At 40.7% G+C, this 21089-nt stretch overlaps 1 protein-coding gene across 2 annotated transcripts in view; it reads left to right on the top strand.

The window, feature by feature from the left end:
- LOC109910621 (nucleus accumbens-associated protein 2) overlaps positions 1-21089 on the top strand; it is a 106364-nt gene that overhangs the window by 46268 nt on the left and 39007 nt on the right. For both annotated transcript variants that reach the window (XM_048613617.1, XM_020509837.2), the window contains one exon: positions 15521-16432. In XM_048613617.1, coding sequence (XP_048469574.1) covers positions 15577-16432 — 856 coding nt within the window. In that variant the 5' untranslated portion in view covers positions 15521-15576. The remainder of the gene's footprint in view (positions 1-15520; positions 16433-21089) is intronic.

Raw genomic sequence — 21089 nt, 5'->3', positions numbered from 1 at the left:
CATGGGCCCAAGTTATGCCTGCCTCTTTGTAGGTTACGTGGAACAATCCCTCTTCCGTACCTACACTGGCCCTAAACCCCACCTCTTCCTCCGTTACATTGATGACTGTATCGACGCCGCCTCGTGCTCCCACGAGGAGCTCGAACTGTTCATCCATTTCACCAACACCTTCCACCCTAACCTTAAGTTTACCTGGACCATCTCTAATACCTCTCTCTCCTTCCTGGACCTCTCTGTCTCCATCTCGGGCAACCATCTAGAAATCGATATCCATTTCAAGCCCACCGACTCCCACAGCTACCTAGAATACACCTCCTCCCACCCACCTTCCTGCAAAAATGCCATCCCCTATTCCCAATTCCTTCACCTCCGCCGCATCTGCTCCCAGGATGAGGCATTCCACTCCCGTACATCTCAGTTGTCCTCGTTTTTCAAGGACCGTAACTTTCCTCCCCCTCAGTGGTCGAGAACGCCCTCAACCGTGTCTCCCACATTTTCCGCAACTCATCCCTCACACCTCGTCCACACAATAAGAACCAAAAAAGAATCCCCCTCGTCTTCACGTACCACCCCACCAACCTCCGGATCCAACGCATCATCGTCCGACACTTCCGCCATCTGCAATCCGACCCCACCACCAAAGACATCTTTCCCTCCCCACCCTTATCTGCTTTCCGGAGGGACCACTCTTTTCCATGACTCCCTTGTCCGCTCCACACTCCCCTCCAGCCCCACCACACCCGGCACTTTTCCCTGCAACCGCAGGAAGTGCTACACCTGCCCCCATACCTCCTCCCTCACCCCCATCCCAGGCCCCAAGAAGACTTTCCACATCAAGCAGATGTTCACCTGCACATCTGCCAATGTGGTATACTGCATCCACTGTACCCGTTGTGGCCTCCTCTACATCGGGGAAGCCAAGCAGAGGCTCGGGGACCGCTTTGCAGAACACCTACGCTCGGTTCGCAATAAACAACTGCGCTTCCCAGTTGCGAACCATTTCAGCTTGCCCTCCCATGTCCATCCTGGGCCTCCTGCAGTGCCACAACGATGCCACCCAAAGGTTACAGGAACAGCAACTCACATTCTGCTTGGGAACCCTGCAGCCCAATGGTATCAATGTGGATTTCACAAGCTTCAAAATCTCCCCTCCCCCTACCGCATCCCAAAACCAGCCCAGCTCGTCCCCGCCTCCCTAACCTGTTCTTCCTCCCACTTATCCCCTCCTCCCACCTCAAGCCTACCTATTAACCTCATCCCGCCACCTTGACCTGTCCGTCCTCCCTGGACTGACCATTCCCCTCCCTACCTCCCCACCTACACTCACCTTTACTGGCTCCATCCCCGCCTCTTTGACTGCTCTGTCTTCTCGCCGCCTATCCTCTCCTCTGTCCATCTTCTATCCGCCTCCCACTCTCTCCCTATTTATTTCAGAACCCCCTTCCCCTCCCCCATTTCTGATGAAGGGTCTCGGCCCGAAACGTCAGCCTTTCTGCTCCTATGATGCTGCTTAGCCTGCTGTGTTCATCCAGCTCTGCACCTTGTTGTCTCGGATTCTCCAGCATCTGCAGTTCCTACTATCTCTGGAAAATATCCAGGCTTGGGTTGACGAGTGGCAAGTAACATTTGTGCCACACAACTGCTGGATTATGACCACTTCCAGCAAGAGACAACTTAACCATTGCCCCTTGACATTCAGTGGTTCTACCCTTCATTGAATCCCTCATTATCAATGACCTGGGTCTTGCCATTGACCAGAAACTCATCTGGGTTAGCCACATAAGCCCAATGGTTACAAGAGCAGGCCAGGGGCTAGGAATACTGTGGTGAGTAAGTCACCACCTGACTCCTCAAAACCTGTCCATTATCTACAAGGCACACATCAGGAGTGAGATGGAATACTCCCCACTTCCCTGGATGGGTGCAGCTCCAACAACAGTCAAAAGCTTGATACCATCCAGGACAAAGCGGCCTGCTTGATTGGCATTGCATCCACTCCTCCTGCACTGATGCTCAGGAGCAGTGTGTACTACCTACAAGATGCACTGCAGAAATTCACCAAAAATACTCTGATAGTATGTTCCAAATCCATAGCCACTTCCATCTGGAAAGACCAGAGTAGTAGATACATGGGAATGCCACCTTCGAGTTCCCCTCCAAGCCTGACTTGGAAAAATATCACTGTTGCTGGGTCAAAATTCTGGAATTCCCTCCTTAATGGCATTGTGGGTCAAGCCACCGCAGGTGGACTGCAGCGATTTTTAAGGAGGCAGCTCATCACTTTAAGGGCAACTAGGGATGGGCAATAAATGCTTGCCAGCCAGTGATGCCCATATCCCTCAAATGAACTGTCCATGTTGGCTGATGGTACAAGGTCTAGGGGTGCGCAGAGTTAAGGTTTTTGTTTTTTTTTTGTTTTGGGCAAGTGAAAGAAGGTGGATGTGAGGAAGATCTTTATGCAGCAACAGGTAATTGCCTGGAACTCATTTCCTACAGGGGTGATGAAAGCAGGGTCAATCGGTGGTTTCAAAAGGAAATTGGATGGGCACTTGAGGGACTTTGTGCAGAGTCAACTGGAACTTGATCAGACCAAACGTGGCCTCTATGGTAATAAGGATGGACTGACTGGCATTCATTTGATTCACTTCAAATTATGAGACAGTACTTTTAAAAATGTTCAGTCTGAAACCTCATTCAATCTCTTTTCTCAGGAAATGAAATTTACTTGAATCTCTAAATAGAGCCTAGGTTTTATTTTTGTCCAAATCTGTGATGCCATAAACTGAATTGTATTGTTAGTCTGAGCATGTGATGTACCTAAATTACCGCATGGTGTATATTTGCACCCTTCAATCAACTGTACAGATGGAATTGATTTTTGTGTACATCTCCCTCCAAATTTCTGTTGTACCAAATCTGAACTTGTATTTTATTATTTACACCTAACAGTTTGTCAAAAAACCAAAGGTGCTGGAAATAATCAGTTCAGGCAGCTTCTGTGGAGAAAGAAACAGACTTGGTGTTTCACTTTGACATTTCATTAGAATTAATGAAAACTAATCAGTCCTGCTGGAATGGTCATCAACCTGAAGTGATAACTGTTTCTCCCTCCAAAATACTGTCATTCCTGTTTAGTATTTCAAGTTCTACTTGTTTTTTATTTTAGATTTTCAGAATTCACAGTAATCTGTTCTTTTTTTGTGCATGGGAATGTCTCTGTTCTATAGCTGAGAAAGGTAATGTAAACATGCTAATCATGTATTTGCATCAAAACATTGATAATTAAAGCTTTCAAAATTCAATATTTATGGAAATTCCTTGGATCATTGTGCCAGATGTGGTTTTCACCCCCATGCAGTGATTTGTTCCCTGACAACAGGCATCAACGACCTGACTACGCCAAACCTTTTGTTTCAGTATCCATTTATACCATACCTCTGGTGTGATGTCAAATACCTCCAGGCACACTCGTGCATCTAACTTCTGTGAAATCTGCGGATTATTCCCAGATGCTGCTGAAGTAGTGCACTGCTGACTAGGACAGCTAAATGGTATTCCCTTTTGTTCCCCCTCCATCCAAACTGCTGCTCAATACCAAATGACTGACCTCCCAATGGTACATCCCACATACCGACTGGCTGTATTTTTTTAGCTTTAAAGTAACTATGGGATAAAATTTAAATACATAAATGAATATATGTAAAACAGATGAACATTTCCAATTTCAATGAAATAATGGAGTTTATGTGGAATGCAGTCCCCAAAGTACTGTTTCTTTAAAAAAAAACCGACATCTACAATTTAATAAAAACGGAATTCAGGTTACGCAGTCCCTGTAAATTAATGTTATGCCAACATTGATTAAGCATCCCCATTGTTAGACCAACAGCAAATCCTGTCTCTCATTGGATATATTTTAGTAATGTATAAAATGTATTTACTGTATATATTAAATGTATAATACTCAATAAAGGAAATTGAGTCGATCAGCTAGTGTATTTCATTGAAGATTTATGTCATGGTACTCTTTCCTTCTAGCATTTTTTAAAAAATCTCAAATCAAATTCCTGTTGTGCTTCTAAGGAAGATTATTACTACCAAACCAATGACATTTTGTTTTACCCTAAAACTCATGACTTTTGTGGCAACGTTTTAAAGAAAATACCTTCTCATGCCCGGCACTCTTGCGGGGGAAGAAAATTATTACTTTTCTTTGAAGGGCAATTTTGCAGAATGGATAAATAACTGCAGATTTTGAGCAAATCGTGAACTGTGAAGCTGTTTTCCTTGGGTTACGTTTACCGGAGGTAAATGGTCAAAGAATACTTGTTCTGCCAAATAAAAACATTTTAGTTGAATTGTCTGTGGGAAAACTAAGCTTGTGCAGACATGCAGCAAACTTTAAATGAGCATTGGCATGTTTACAAATGTACTCTTGTGGTGCTTCAAACAGTTAGTCTTGTGACAGCTGAAAGTAAATTATTCAGCAATCGTTTGACTTGTTAATGATCCCATTAAACATGTTCAATGCTGTGGTGTGAAGGTTAAACTTCTCTACAATTCTATTAACGTTTTTCTACCTGCTTGCTGATGAACACTTCTCTGGATATTAAACTTGCACAGTAAGAACTGATAAACCCTTGCATTTTAAATTTTTTGAAGTTTTGTTTGAGTAGAATTGAACACCGAGATGAATGCTGTGCTCTGAACTGAAACATTTGTGCTTTTTCATACCCTGACTTGGCGTAAATATTTTTAAGTTAGAGATATCCTGACCGATTGCAGGAAAGAGCTACCTATATTTTATTGCATCAGAATGTCTCCATCTTCTGAAGAGACGTGTGACGTTGGAGCTCCACATTTTGCCCCTACGTGCAATTTTCTGTCAATTTTTTACTGAACTGAATTGTTATCAACATAGTGCTTTGGAATAGCATCCAATAGGAAATATGTTGAAACTGTTTGCTCAGAAGTATCAGAGGAATGAGCATTTCATCTCTAGTTGGATTCAGTCCAAGCCCCAGCAGTCAAAGAACAGTAGATGTCAAACAATTCATTGTGTCATGCCTTTTTTTTTAATGTTACATCAAGAGATTTTCAAGTCATTTTGGTGATTGGGAAAGTTCTGTTTTTTTTTTTCATGCCTTTTGGTAAAGTTCAGCTACCATATTTGCAAGGAATTCTTTACAGTTTTGTACTTTCACAGCAAAAATCCTCTTCCAAAGCAGTAAAATTGTGTATGAGAACCACTACAATGAATACTGTCTTTAGTGAAAGATCCTAAAAGCATTCATCAGAGAGCAGATGGCAAACAGTAACAGAATCTGAATGTTCCAATACGGTAATATTTATTTATCTCCATGTTAACTAGTCTCCTCCCACTCGCCTGGTCAATCTCTGAGCTCTGTGATATTCCTTTCTCAACAAAAGCAATAACTTGTACTTTAGCACCTTTAGAAGTACTAAAATGCCCCATGGTGCTTCACTGTAGCCTTATAAGTTTAAAATATGACATCAACACCACATAGGGGAAGTGTTACTTGGGTCAAATATCTGAAAGTTTGGTCAAAGAGGTAGGTTACATGCAATGCCCGAGATGTAAAAACATATGGGAAGAGAACTCGAGATTTTGGGTTTTAGGCATCTAAATATCTGCCCAATAACTGTGGAGCAATGCAAATTGGGGATGTTCAAGGCAGGCAGGGGCACAGATGTCTCTGAATTTGTGAATTTAAGTAGATTTTAAAATGAAGAATCCAACGTAGATCAGTTGAGCACTGGGGTGATAAAGGAATGGGATTTGCTGCAAGTTAAGGCGTGGACCTCGCATCTTTGGGTGACCTAAAGTTTTGAAGAAAAACATGTCGGACAGTCGTCAGAGAGCATCGAAATAGTCAAAACTAGAGATATGAAGGTATGGTTGTGTGTTTTAGGAGCCAATAATCTGAGGCAGGAGCAAGTCAGATAATGTTTTGGAGTGGCAGTAGGCAACCATTATGATGGTGTGTGTATATGTGGTGGGAAACTTACCCTGGCATCAAATGACAGCAAAGTTGCTGAGGGTCAGGTTTAATTTTTAGTTGTTGCTGAGAAGTCGAGTAGTGTCAACAGGTAGGGAATAGTTTGTTTTTTTTGTCAGCTTCACTGGTTTCTGTCTTCCCATTATTCAATTGGAATAACTTGAACAACAAATTCTGTTTTGAAAGTTATTTCTGAGCTATGCTTTAGTAATGTTTCATGGTGAAGGATTCTGCATTTCAATAGTGCTTTGAGAATTTCTTTGTCTACAGCGAGATCACATGGATTAGAAATTCTGCTGGACCCAATGGTAATGTTCTCTCCCATAATAGTCTGAACATCTCTACTGTCTGATATGCTACTGTAAAATTAGCTAACCCTTGGTATTGCAATACTTTATTAAAAAAATATTCCTTCATGGGACATTGGCTGGCTAGGCCAATATTTATTGCCCATCCCTAATTGTTGAGAGTCAGCCACGTTGCTGTGGGTCTGGACTGACATTGGCCAGACCATGCAAGAATGGCAGATTTCTTTTTGGAAGTGATATTCATGATCTAGGTGAATTTTTCTTGGCAATCTGTGATGGTTTTTTCATCCCAGATTTTTATTGAATTCAAATTTTACCATCTGCTATGGCAGAATTTCCAGGTCCACTGGGCCATCACCTCCCCATTGTGATTGGAATCAGGTATTTGAACCTTTGACATATGACCTTGAGGGGTCTCCAAACTTTTAGAAAGTAAAATTAAGGGAACACCTGTTGAGGTAAGGCCAGGCCGAGGAGTGGCAGATGGAGTTCACTTTAGATAAATGTGAGATGTTATATTTTGGAAGGTAAACCAGGGCAGGACTTGCAGTTAATGGTAGGATCCCAGGAAGTGTGGATGAGCAAAGACCTAGAAGTGCAGGTGCATAGTTCCTTGAAGGTGGAGTTGTAGGTAGACAGTTTGTTGAAGGAAATGTTTGACACACTTGCTTACATTGGTCAGAACATTGAGTATAGGAGTTGAGATGTCATGTGCGGGACATTGATGAGGCCACTTTTGGAATACTACATACTGTTCTGTTTGCCCTTCTGTAGGAAGGATGTTGTTAAATTTGAGAGGGTGCAGAAAAAGATTTACAAGGATGTTGCTGGGAACAGAGGGTTTGAACAATAGGGAGAGACTGAGTAGGTTGGGGCTGTTTTCCTTGGAGCATTGGAGGCTGAGGGATGACCTTTTATAGAGGTTGATAAAACCATGAGGGGCATGGATAGGATGAAAAGCAGAGATATTTTCCCCACGGTTGGAGCATCCAAAACTGGAGGGCATAGGTTTAAGGTGAGAAGGGAAAGATTTAAAAAGGATCTGAGGGGTACTTTTTTTGTTTTATAGAGCAGGTGCGTGTGCAGGACATCCTGCCACAGGAAAGCATCTGGGTGGGTACATGAATAGGAAGGGTTTAGAGGGATGTGGGCCAAATGCTGGCAAATGGGACTATATCAGATTGCTACGTCTGGTGGAATTAGACAAGTTGGACTGAAAGGTGTGGTTCGACGTACAATAAAATAAGCTGTATTATTTCATAGGTGGATGCACGGAGCAAAATAATTTGACTTGGTTTAATGAGTGCTACTTATTTTTGTGTTATAATCCCAAAAAAACTAACATGCTACGTTTCTGTCAAAAACCTCATTTGTTTTACATCACTACTTACTGGGTGTAGCTGATTGACCTTGTCTGCCTCTTGTTTTTAAATTCTTCAATTCATTGTGTGAACTGGAGACTTTCTAGCAGGATAGTGTGAGATGTTTATTTAGTTACCACAGTAGGCTAGCAAACTGTTTATTAACTACATTTCTTTTCAAAAACAAATATACTTTGCATTATATTTTTCATTCTTGTATTGTTCTTTTTTTTTTCTGATTTTGTGTGAATGAATTATTTAAACACTTGAGTTTTAATGGCTACTCATGTTTCCCAAATCTTTGGGAAGTGACAAAAAAAATCCAAAAACCTGTCCTCCCTTTTTATGCTTTTGTAATTCTTAGATTGGAGCTGCCATGTTCCAGCTTGTCCACTGAAGAGAACAATCAAGTACTTGTAAATTATCATAACCCTTCATAATCTTTAAACCTCTGATCATCCATTTTTTTGCAATTTTAAGTGAAATATATCCCTAACTTGTTAATTCACTTTCTTCACGGTTGTTTGAGTGTGACTCCTCAGCTGTGGTATCATCTTGATGAATCTGTACATCACCTTTTCCCATTGATTTTATTTTTAATCCCTCAGTGGCATTCCCAGGACTTCCTACAGGTCTGTAACTGTGTCCTATGTAAGCTACGTAACATTGTTTTCAAGCTATAAGACTATAAGATATAGGAGCAAAGTTGGGCTGCTCAGTCAATTGAATCTGCTCTGCCATTTGATCGTGGTTGATACGTTTCTCAATACCATTCTCCTGTAATTCTTGATACCCTTACCAATCAAGAACCTTTTCTCTCTGTCTTAAGTACACGCCATACTTGGCCTTTACAGTTCTTTTGTGGAAGAGTTCCTCAGATTCACCACCCTCTCGCTGAAGAAATCCTTTCTCATCTCAATTCTGAAGGGTCACCCCTTCACTTTTGAGACTGTCCCCTCAGGTCCTAGTCTCTCTTCCTAAGGGCAAGTTTCGAGGTGCTCGACGTCTTCCTGGATGCTCTTTCTCCACTTTGGGCCAGTGATTTCAAGTGTCTGGAAATGATGCACTTTGCCAGCGAGGCCTTGAGGATTTCACAGCAGTGCCTCCTCTGTTCGCCCAGGGGTCTCCTACCATTTCGAACTGGGAGTACAGTTTGGGGAGTCTCGTCCGCATGATCAACTTCCAAGTACTCTGTGGTATCATCCTTAATAATGGACTCTAAACTCAGGTTTTTGAAGATTTGTAGCTCGGGTTATGGATGAGGTTGTAGACTTGCTCGCCATTCTGGTGTGTTTGGTTGCAGACGTTTTGTTACCCTGCTAGGTAACATTGTCAGTGCACCTCCAGTGAAGCCATTGGTGTTCTGTCCCACATTTTATTTAAATGCCTATGCCTTGGTTTACTGGGTGATTTGGCATTACTTACGGTTCTGAACCAGAAATAATGCCAATCAACCCAGCAAACCGAGGTATATAAATAACGAGTGAGACAGAGCACCAATGTTACCTAGCCGGGTGACCACCTCTGCAGTCAAACACGTGGACTCTAAAATCCTTTAATATTGATCAAGGTCAGGCTAACTGACCTATAGTTTCCTGTCTTCTGCCTCCCTTTTCCCCTTTAAACGGGGGTGTTGCATTAACCATTTCCCAGTCCTCTGCAACCCTCCGAGTCTTGTGATTCCTGAAAAATCACTGCCAATGCCTCTACAATGTCATAATCTATCTCTTTCAGAGCTCCTACCACCCAGGAGGGGTCCAGGTGATTTATCCACCTTCAGACCTTCCAGTTTCCCCCAACACCACCTTCGTGATGGTCACTACACTCTCACTTCTTCCCCTGGCTCTCTTGGTATGCTGCTGGTATCTTCTGCTGTGAAAATTCACGCAGGGTACTTGTTCAGTTCCTCCACCATTTCTTTGTTCCCTCATTACTTTTCCAGTCTCCTTGAACCATTGGAAAATGTCCACTCCTGCCTCTGTTACTTTTTAGATATCTTTTAAAAAAAACTCTTGCAGTCCTTTTTTTTTTCCATTACTAGCTAGCTTACTCTAATTTCATCTCCCCCAGTGTTTTTTTAAATTATCCTCCTGTTTTTAAAGGCTTCCCAATCCTTTGGCTTCCCTCCTAGTCTTCATTGCACTGTATGATTTTTCTTCTGCTTTAAGCTGTTCCTAACTTGCCTTGTCAATCATAGTTCCCTCATTCTTCCCTTAGTATGTTTATCTGTCCTTGGCATGAATTACTGCTGTACCTCCCGAATTACTCCCAAAAACTTCTGCCATTGCTGCTGCACCGTGTTTCCTGCTAGGCACCCCTTCCAATCGGCTCTGGCCGGCCCTTCCCTCATTTCTTTGTAGTTGCCTAATCCTGTTTATTTTGAAAAGCAAAATACCCTTCAGGTGCTGGAAATTTGAGAAAAATGGAAAATACTCAAAACAGCCAGAGAAACAAAGTCTGAACTTCAGATCTGTGTAAAATCACCTGAGTTTTATCTTTTTGTTTTGTTCAGCTGGGAGATGTTCGGGCTACCTGCTCAAATGTGATCACTGATTAACACTTGCCTATAGAATTCAAACATGGTGTGAATTATTCAAATCATGTTTGTCATAGCTAATTGAGTAATGGACCATCTCATGAAAAAGTTGACTCCCCTGCCAACATTTGGCCAAAGTCATTTATTTCTCATAAGTTGACCCTGACTTTTGCCAAAAAGTCCAAACACTCTCACTTCTGGCCAAGTCAATCAAGTAAAACTCTTAAGATTTTGCTCCTGTGATGCTGCTTGGCCTGCTGTGTTCATCCAGCTCTGCACCTTGTTGTCTCGGATTCTCCAGCATCTGCAGTTCCTACTATCTCCAAGTAAAACTCTTCCTTGTGTTTGAATCATAAAATAGGACAATAGTGAGGATGACATCTTGGCTCTTCATGTCTGCACATATCAATGTGTGATGTCAAATATCTTCTACTTCGATGCCAATTCTAGGGATGGGGTTGGCAGAAACAGTCTCTGATCTGGCTACTCTGTAATGGTGAGGCAATGGGAGAGGATGGATTTCAACTTCTCCAATTGTTACTTGTGTAAATGTTGGCACCCTACTGTCTGACAAAAGAAATTAGTCTTTTACATGAATACATGCAGCAGTTTTGCTTTTCATTTACAGAGCTGAAGGCCTGGCAAGTTTAAAATCCAGTGAAACAAAGAGCGATAGCTTCTAGTCTAGTGCATCACTGCTTTTATCAGTAATGATTTGTATCATTTATGGCTACTAATCATAGGTCACTAATCAGTAAAAGCTTGTTATAAATTTGTTTTGAAAAAAGGTATAATTAATACAGTTGCCATATTTGTAATTTTAATAAAACGTTCCACATGCTTTTGATACTGTGATACTTGCACTGTAAATTGCGATTTAACTTTAGTTCATCTGCTGCAAATGAGTCTGTTTTTCCAGCATTGTTGACCGCTGCATAGATTTGGGGCGTGGGGGCTGGTGGTGAAAGAGCACCAAAAGGGAACTGGTATTTTGAACATATCCTCAGTAGTAAATTTGTAAACTAGCAGAAATAGAAATCTGATGGAGCACAAAGGGGGAAATAAGTACATGGCACATGTCCCAGCTAAACTGTGTTTTCATAATATTCAATGCTAAATAAATGGGCATTCTGTCCTGATGTTCTCATGTCGAGCAATGCTGACTCAGGAACAGATTTGCTAATAAAATACCAAGCTGTGCCACCATAAATGGTAATGAAGCAATGAAAGTGACAGAATCTGATTCATTGAAGCTAGTCACTAATTGACTTTTTATGGTATTGACTCATTTTAGAGCTAACTTTAGGGAGCTAGTCTCATGAGTCATACAAGATGTACTGTATTAGGTTGAGAAAGCATTGATTTTTTTTTCATATATTGATGAGCAAGCAATGTTGGGATTTTTTTTGTAAATTTCATGCTACACTGATGGTATGAAGGCAAGATACTATATGAACCAGGGGCAGGATGCAGGAAAAAAGGACTGTGAAGCAAAATAGTGTGACAGAAGAGCAGGTAAGGTGTGCAGACATTATGCTCAGAGAAGTTCATTGACCTTTAAGTTAAATGGAGAGCAGGCTTTGGTTGCTGTCAAGTGTACGAGTATGATTCTATAGAGTGATAATTCTCTTGCTAGAAATAGTCAGAATGAACAATTTTCTAGTCATATTTACTGAATGTAGGCAATACTTTTTTCTTTGCAGTGTTTGCTAAAATGTGTGAAGACTTTTTTTTGCTGGATTCTTGTCATAAAGGCAAAATTCATTAATTGGTGAGATCAAAATAGCTAACTACAAATATTTCACAGATTAGTTTTATTGAAGCTAAATTTGTATCTGAAGTTGTCATGTGGCCCTGTTGTTTTCATCTCCTTGATTATTCATGTTGACACTGGTTTCTATCCAACTAAAAACGATAACATAATACAGATCTGTTTTGGTGTTAAGATCAAATGGCACAACTTGTTTCTGGTAAAATCTCGAGCTGGCAATTTGGATGTAAGAGGAAACTTAAACTTTTGTAGAGGTAAACTGAATTAAGATGTGCAGAGCAATTGCACATCTCATGAATAATTACAGAATTATACGTGTAAAACTTGTAAGCTCTTGGACTGTGTGATATTTGTTTTAGCTGAACAGGCAAGGAAGAGAGACTTAACATTTATAAAACACCTTTTGCAGTCTACACATGTCCCAAAGGGCTTCACAGGCGGTGAAGTTGCTCTTATGTGTAAAATGCAGCATGCAATTTGTGCCCAACAAGCGCAGTCTAAGAAGGGCCAGATAATCTCTTTGAGATGTTGATTGAGGGATAACTGTCCTGCTTTTATATTTGTCCAAATAGGCAGGTGGGGCTTCAGTTTAACCCCTTCATCTGAAAGACTGCACTCTGCAGCACTCACTCAGCTGCACTGGAGGGAGAATCCGCTCGTTTTGTGCCCAAGTGCTGCGAATAGGTTTAAACCCCACGGTGTTTTGACTTGAGGCAGAAACTGCAGCAAGTAATGCAAGTTAATATTTTAAATCCTCAAAAGAAAGTGTACCACATTAGCAGGCTATCTTCAGAAAAGACTAATCTGTCTTTGCTCCAGGTATGGCACTCGTTTTATGCGAGTGATTGTAGAATCTCAGAATTGTTAGGGTGCAGGAGGAGGTCATTCAGCCCATTGTGCCTGCACCAGTTCGCCAAATGAGCATTTAGACTTAGTGGCATTCTCCTGCTTTATTCCGATAACCTTGCTTGTTGTTTCTGTTCAAATAATCATCCAATACCTTCTTCAATACCTTGATTTCAACCTACCTCCATCCCCCTTCCAGTCAGGGAGTTCCAGATCGTAACTATTCACTGCGTGAAAGTTAATTTTCGCTTCACATTTGCTGCCTTTGCAGTTACATCAAATCTATGTTGTCTCAATCTTGAACTTGTAATAAGTGGAAACACTTTCTCCCAATCCATTTTGTGCAGACCTCATTTTGAAACCTTCTTTCAGATCAAGTCTTGACTTTGTCCTCTCCAAGGAAAACCCTCGTAACTTCTCTCTGTCTTCATAATTGAAATTGCTTATGCATGGAACCATTCTCAAAAAGTTTAGTGTTATTTTATTTTCCATGACTATTTGCATATTGCTAGAACTCTGCTTTGTCTTGTTTTATTTGATTTTTGCCGTCATTTTAATGGTGCTGAAGAAGCTACTGTTTGTATTCCACTTTAACCATTGCGATCTTTGATTCCACTCCATTAGGATTATTCATGATTTGAGCAGTTTACTCAGCCAATTAATGGTTTTTAGTTTATCACCTAATGTTGGACTGGAGGTGCAGACAATGGTAAAAATGTCCCTGTTGGGGATGAGACAGCTAGATATTTCAGGGAAGCTGTGCCATGTTCATGATTATTTTCCAGTAGCAAGCTCATATGTGGCCAAACATTGAATTTCAAATTCACAACTTGAAGTGGGACTTGAACTCTGCATGAGTTCTGAGTCCTAAATTGTTGTCACTATGCTCCTATGCTCTGATGCCCTGTTGTTAATATGGCACATTTTCTTGGGCATTTCAATTTCATTTCTTCATGTCTCCGGTCTCAAGTTCTCAATACCTTCCATTGAGACTGCAAACAACATGAAGTAGAAATTGTCTACTGTTTTAATATTTTTTATTGATTGTGATAACTTAAAGATGCACACTCTGAAATGTTGAGTGTTCTGTCCAAAACCAATTTTTGCAATGCTTTATTGATAACTTATAAGGAATGCAAATACATTTTTTTTGTAGGATTTGTAAATTTAAACTACCCTATTTTTAATGTGGTGTTTGAACCTGGAAATGTATAAGTTGCAAACTCCTCTTTGGGATAACTTTTTTTGTCTCGTGAACTGATTCAGTATAATACTTGTCAATGGGAAGGAGAGAAGTTGATTTACAAGATGATTGCCTTATTGCAAAAGCAAAATATTGCAGGTGCTGGAATGCAGTCATTCAGGCAACAACTTTAGCAAGAGAGTTAATGTTTCCACCTTTTGCCAGTGGAAGTATTCAAGATTATCTACTCTATCAAGCCCTTGATAAGGAGAAACTGTTTTTACTTATCTGAAACCAGATAACAAAGACTTGAGATAATTGGAAAATGAACCACAGGGGAAATAAGATTTTATTTTAAATGCTGCAAACGTGTTAAAGTCTGGAATGCACTGCTTGAAAGGACAATGGAAGCAGATTCAGTGGTATTTTGGATATGTACTTGAAATATTTGCAGGGTTATAGGAAACGAATGAGAGGTAGGACTAATTGGATAACCCTCTGAGTACGTGCGCGTTGACTAAAATACTGCTTCTGTCCTATAAGATTCTAATAATCATGTGTTTAAAAGTAAAATTAAAATGTTTTTAAGCTCCCAATTCAGTACTGCCTTTTCATCTTTAAAACAGTGTAAATGATTTCATTAATGTTACAGTACTGCATCATCACTGAATAGTTCAAATTATTGGCACATTTCCTGCACTGAGCTTGCTGTCTAACATGACACATGACTGCTGTAGACTTGCGTGTGTTGGAATATTTAGTCAGACCACATAGTGTATTTGCATTAATAGAGAAAAGGCTCAGTGGCATTAATCCTCGTTGATAGGTGGGTACATTGGCTACTGTAACGGCTGTAAGTTTTAACAAGGTTTAATGTAACGACCTGTAGTTTTAATGGGGCTGAATACTTGAAATGATTGAAATGTTTTAGCATTGTGAATGGCTCTATTGACTAAACTGCAGTGGGAGCTCTTGGGTACATACATAATTCAAAACGATCTCTGTTTCCCAGGCATTGCTCAACGGTGAGACAAAGCATACTGCTTACTGCCATCTTTGCAATGAGTCATCAAACTACAGCTTGTACCAAAGCAAAACTTCAGTTTAGCAACAAGATAACAGTACTGTGTTTGGAAGTCTCGTTTCTAAGCTGGTGGGCATTTAGGGCCGTCAGTCAAAAGCTCCATTCATTGAAGTGTGTAGCCTGAATGTTAATCGCTGTCCCTCCTGTTCATTTACATTCAGTGCACAGCAGTACAGGGAGTTGACTTGTACAGTCTGAGCTGTCTAAAGCAGTGATTTGATTCTGTTTTTAAATATCAGGTAATTTGTACTGACTGATTCTTCAGTGGCTTTAGTTTGAAAACAAATGTGCATAATTTTTCAGATTTTGCTTGTGATTCTGGGATGCTTTTCTTTGGGATATTGAAATAGAATGAGTTCTGACCTGTTGACTTTTTTTCTTCCTCCCCAACCCTTTATGTTTTGTTTGCAGCTGTGCTTCGATGTTGTCACACTGATTCTTGCAAGGACCAGCACTTCATCTTAGCCATGGCTCAGATCCTCCATCTCGAGATTCCAAATTTTGGGAACAATGTCCTGGGATGCCTGAACGAACAGCGGTTAATGGGGTTGTTCTGCGATGTCTCTATCGTTGTCAAAGGTCAATCCTTCAAGGCACACCGTGCCGTGCTGGCTGCCAACAGCCTTTATTTCAGGGACTTGTTCAGTGGCAACAGCAAAAGTGCATTTGAGTTGCCCGCCATGGTGCCGCCTGCCTGCTTTCAGCAGATCCTTTCCTTTTGTTACACCGGCAAGCTCACCATGGCAGCTAGTGAGCAGCTGGTGGTGATGTATACAGCAGGCTTCCTGCAAATACAACGTATTGTCGAGAAAGGAACCGAACTGATGTTCAAAGTGAGTTCCCCGCACTGTGACTCTCAGACCACCTCCATTGAAGACACTGGCTCTGAACCGCAGAGTCCTTGTCCCCTACAGCCACCTGCCACTCCAACTGTTGTATCTCCAGCTTTGCCCATTCCGTTGCTGTCTCGAGTGAAGAGTGAACACTGCGAGCAAGATCTGACAGCGCCTGGCATTTATACCCTTGCAACAAAGCGCTCACTGGAAGTCAACCTGCGTGAGAGTGCCAGTCACCTAAACTGTGCAACACCTTTGAAATTGCCCAGAGTTTCCTATCCTGGATCCTGGGGAGCCACATCTTTTGTGCAGCCAGTAACCTATGTTCAAGCAGAGCGCACAAGCCCAGGTGGAAGCAGTAATCAGACCACAGACAGTCCAACGTCATACCATAATGAGGAAGAGGATGATGATGATGAAGCATATGAGACTATGGGAGAAGATCAGTATGGACAGATGTATATCAAGGCATCAACAGGATATCCTGGTAAGAGATCCTGAATTGTGTGCCTATCCATTGCTAATTAATACTCTTTCTTAGGTTCACTGTCCGTATCTTCAGTCTTCCTTTCCTGAATTTGGTTTTAGCCACTCCATAGGCTTGCAAGGTTGAGAATGGAGTTCTAGCACAGAGTGCTGCAGGTCTGAGAGATGCAGGTGAGAGGAAAGGGGGCTGCAAGTGATCTTTGGGCCATAATATGTATACCACTGCTTCAGTAATTGCTCACTTGAAAGGATGATTGTGTGAAGAATATGGTCTACTCCAATTTGGACAGTATTATTACAATTGGGAAACATCCCAGATTTAATATAGAGCAGTTTATATGACTAGAAGCAGATAAGAATAGAATCTGCCTTTTTTTAAAATGGATATCCTATCTGACCCAAACAATTACATTTCCATTATTTGATTATCAGTAAGGATGAAATAATTAAATCAGTTCTGAGGGCCTGCAGAGTAGCAATAACACAATTCGTGTTATTACTTAAACAAGGATTTAGAAGAGATAATTTTAACGAACAATCCACCTCTATTTCCTTGAGATTGTTACAGGTGCATACAATAGCAGCACTCAGTGTAATATGGTTTATTTAGATTTTCAAAAATCATGACATGGAAGACAGTTGTATTGAAACTGCTACAAATCTAGGATAAAACGTACAACCAAGCAAGAAGCTAGTCTGAGAGACAAAAAGCAGGTACGGAAAATGCAGTCAGCAACAAATAAGAGAGAAACAGGTTTTTTTAATTGATGACCTTTAACCAGAGCTGGCAAAAAGGCATCAGCCTGTGGTGTTAACTATGTATCTCTCTCCACAGATGTTGCCAGACCTGCCAAGAATTTCCAGTATCTTGTTTTAGATTTCCACTGTCTGAAGTATTTTTTTTGTGCCTGTGTTAAAATGTAGCAGGGATGTAAAAAGACTGGGGAAGAAGTATTGACTAAGATTTGGTGTTCTCAACTGTAGTGTTTGTAGTTTTATAAACTTGTATAAATTAACTCTTCAGTTGATTAAATTTGATAACAATACTGAGGATGGCTAAAGGAGATGAAGAATATAGCTAAATATGTACCTGAAAAAAATCCTAAGGCAGCAGATAAACGAGACCATCACCACCTCCAACTTCCTCTCCACACCATTCTTCGTTCTGTCTTGAAAATATATTGCCATTCTTTCAGTGTTGCTGGGCCAAATACCTGGAAATTGCTTCTTAGCAGCATTTGTTGGTGTACCTACGCTAAATGGACTATAGTGGTTCAAGAAGGCAGCTCCACCACCTTTTTCAAATAGTTAGAGATGGGCAATAAATGCCAGCCCAGCTAGTGAAGCCCACATGCTCCGAATGAACTAACTCAAAATGTTGGTAGGACTCGATAAAGTAGGGTGGGAGGAGATTTGCATGGAACAGGCGCGCCAGCATAAACCAGTTAGGCTGATTTGCCTGTGTTTATGCTGTAAATTCTGTGTAATGCATTATTGAATAGAATTGAATCTAACATTGATCAATGCTTTCGTTTTAAAAAAAAGTTAGAATTAAATTTGCCAAAGGATATTTGGAAAGGAATCTGGGATTAATATTGCTATTAATGTTCATTCTATAGCCCAAAACAATGGTCAGATTATTTTAATTCTTTCTCAGGATGTTGGCATTAATGATAAGGCTAGCATTTATTGGCCATCCCTAATTGTCCTGGAGAAAGATAGATTGATTTATAGACGCTCTTAGTCACCCTTCTGAGGTCTTCTGAAACTTATAAGGGACTGAGCAGACCGTACTTGAAATGTTTTCAACTTTGACTATAATGCCAATAAAAATATTAAAAATGTAAGATATGGGTTGTTTTAAAAAAAAATGTCTGGAAGCTCAAGACTGAACTCTAGAGTAAAGAAATGAGTTGGAAAACATTTGGAAAAGTAAGTTGTGTAGTTGCAAAAGTGTGTGTGTCAGGCTTTAGGAGATACCTGAAGCATTGGAGGAAAGATGTTGGCGAATCTAGAAACAGGAACAGACCAATTCAACCCTTGCTTCTGTTCCACCATTCAATGAGATCGTGACTGATTAGCGACCAAATGCCATTTTCTGTCTTTGCCGCATGTTCCTTAATATCTTTTGGATAATAGAAATCTATTAGCATTCCATTTGACATTTGATGTAGTATCAACTTGCGTTTCCCAAAGACAGTTCTAAACTTTCACAGTCTTGGTTTTGTAGAAGTGTGTTCTAAACGTTTTGTTCTGAATATGCCCCCCAACTAGTAGATATAGGCTTTGTGCCTAGTCTATCTGTTCCACTTTAATCAAATCGTCACTTAAGCTTCCAAAACCTGATAAATACATTCCTGGTTTGTATATAGCTTCCCTTACAATTCAACTCTTGGAGTCCAGGGATCATTCTGGTAAATCTACACTGTACCTTCCAAGACCTGTGTATTCTTGCTAAGATGTACCTAGAATTGTTCATCGTACTCCAGGCTTTTTTATTAATTAATGGGATGAAGAAGTCGCTGGCTCGGCAGCATTTATTTTCCATCCCTAATTGCCCAGAGGGGCGCAGTTCAGAGTCAGCCCCATTGCTGTGGGTCTGGAATCACATGTAGGCCAGACCAGATAAGGATGGTAGTTTCCTTCCCTAAAGGATATTGGTGAACCAGGTTTTTCCAACAGTCGACAATGGATTCATGGCCATCATTAGGTTCTTAATTCTAGATATTTTATTGAATTCAAATTCAACCATCTGCTGTGGCTGGATTCGAACCCAGGTCCCCAGAATGTTATCCACGTCTCTGGATTAACAGTCCAGTGATAATACCACTAGGTCATTGCTTCCCTTGTGGTCTAATCAGACTAGATGTCCTTTTAATGGCTTGCAGATTGAACCTGAGAATTTCAAGCATATTATCTTCACTAATAAAGGCTAATTGACTGTACAGATAATGTTTCTAGTTTTTCATTTGTTCATAGGATTTGGATGTTGCTGCTAGCTCAACCAGCATGGATTGACTATCCCTAATTGCCCTTTAGAAATATCAGCATCATCACTTCTTTTTGAACAGAAAAGGCAAAAGACTAAATCATTCAATGATGACAGCTATTCCAGATGTCACCAGTCTTTCTTTAATATTTTCTCATCAACCTGTTCAGAGATATTAATACACATCTGTAACACGTGGGACTTGAACCTGGATCTCCTGATCCAGTGTTATGAACACTGCATCACAAGAGCCCTTCTGTTATCAGTCTTAAATTTGCCTTTCAATAGTTTGAACCTGTTGTCATGGGTTCATTTGAAATTGTATTGCTGCTTTTGCCTTTTCACTGCTTATGATCTTCAAAACCCTGTCATGTGCTTTAAAACTGGAAGCTTAAATTTTTAATACCATCCGTAGATGTTCAGCTTCCTCATAATTGGGGTCAATGCTATGACTCCATTCTGTACCATTTCCAGGACTAAATAGTCATCTTTATATTTGTGACCATATAGGACAGTACCAAAGACGCGGCCTGTGCAGAGCTTGTATATGTATAAGCACAGCTTCCTTTGGCTGCTTCAGTGATTAGGCGTGTCCAATTCACATCTGTTTTACCCTTGGTATTCAAAGATGATAGAGAGTTCACTTTTTTCTGTGTGCAATAATTTATAACAGTATTGAATAATTGGCTATTCTAGTATCTACTAACTCATTTGACTTAGTTTATTAGTCTGTCGATGCCATGTTGGATGCAGCTCTCACCTACTCCACTACTTCTACTTTTGGTGTTGTCTGTAAATCTGGTGGGTCTGTACAAAGCTTCTGAGTCCAAGGTTGTAATGTAAATGAGAAATATTAAAGATTTCAACCGCACACTCTGTGCTGTTCCATTCAGTCCCATACAACTTCAACATTACGCCTTTCAAAGTACTTGTGGCTTCATACCCAAAAGCCAATTAGCCGTTTATTCCCAAACATTTCATTAAATTATACCAAGACCTTTTAACACACATTAAACATGAAATAGATGCAGTTTTCAGTTTCCTTTGTGGTAGTACACAGTTGCCAGTTCTTTAAACAGTCATCAGTGTAAGGCTATTGGCAAACTTCTAATCCTGACTTTTGTAATAAATTATTGAAAGAGAAGGTTCATTGAATATTGTAATATCCACAAGTCATCTGTGGCATTTCTTAGCGAAGTGCATGTTCTGCATCTTATTGTTTGGATTACGTTCTTGGGTAAAGTACAAGTTGCCCAACCCAGTGAAACAAACTATAAATATATTTGAGAGAGATAGTAGGAACTGCAGATGCTGGAAAATCTGAGACAACAAGGTTTAGAGCTGGATGAACACAGCAGGCCAAGCAGCATCATAGGAGCAGGAAGGCTGACGTTTTGGGCCTAGACCCTTCATCAGAAATGGGGGAGGGGAAGGGAGTTCTGAAATAAATAGGGAGAGAGGGGTAGGCGGATAGAAGATGGATAGAGGAGAAGATAGGTGGAGAGGAAACAGACAGGTCAAAGATGCGGGGATGGAGCCAGTAAAGGTGAGTGTAAGTGGGGAGGTAGGGAGGAGATAGGTCAGTCCAGGGAGGACGGACAGGTCAAGGGGGTGGGATGAGGTTAGTAGGTAGGAGATGGGGGTGGGGCTTGAGGTGGGAGGAGGGGAT

This window comes from Rhincodon typus, chromosome 28 (genome assembly GCF_021869965.1).
Source record: "Rhincodon typus isolate 14 chromosome 28, sRhiTyp1.1, whole genome shotgun sequence".
Taxonomy (NCBI): Eukaryota; Metazoa; Chordata; class Chondrichthyes; order Orectolobiformes; family Rhincodontidae; genus Rhincodon; species Rhincodon typus.
Note: the sequence above shows the minus strand (reverse complement) of the source record. Positions and strands in the feature narration are given on the sequence as shown.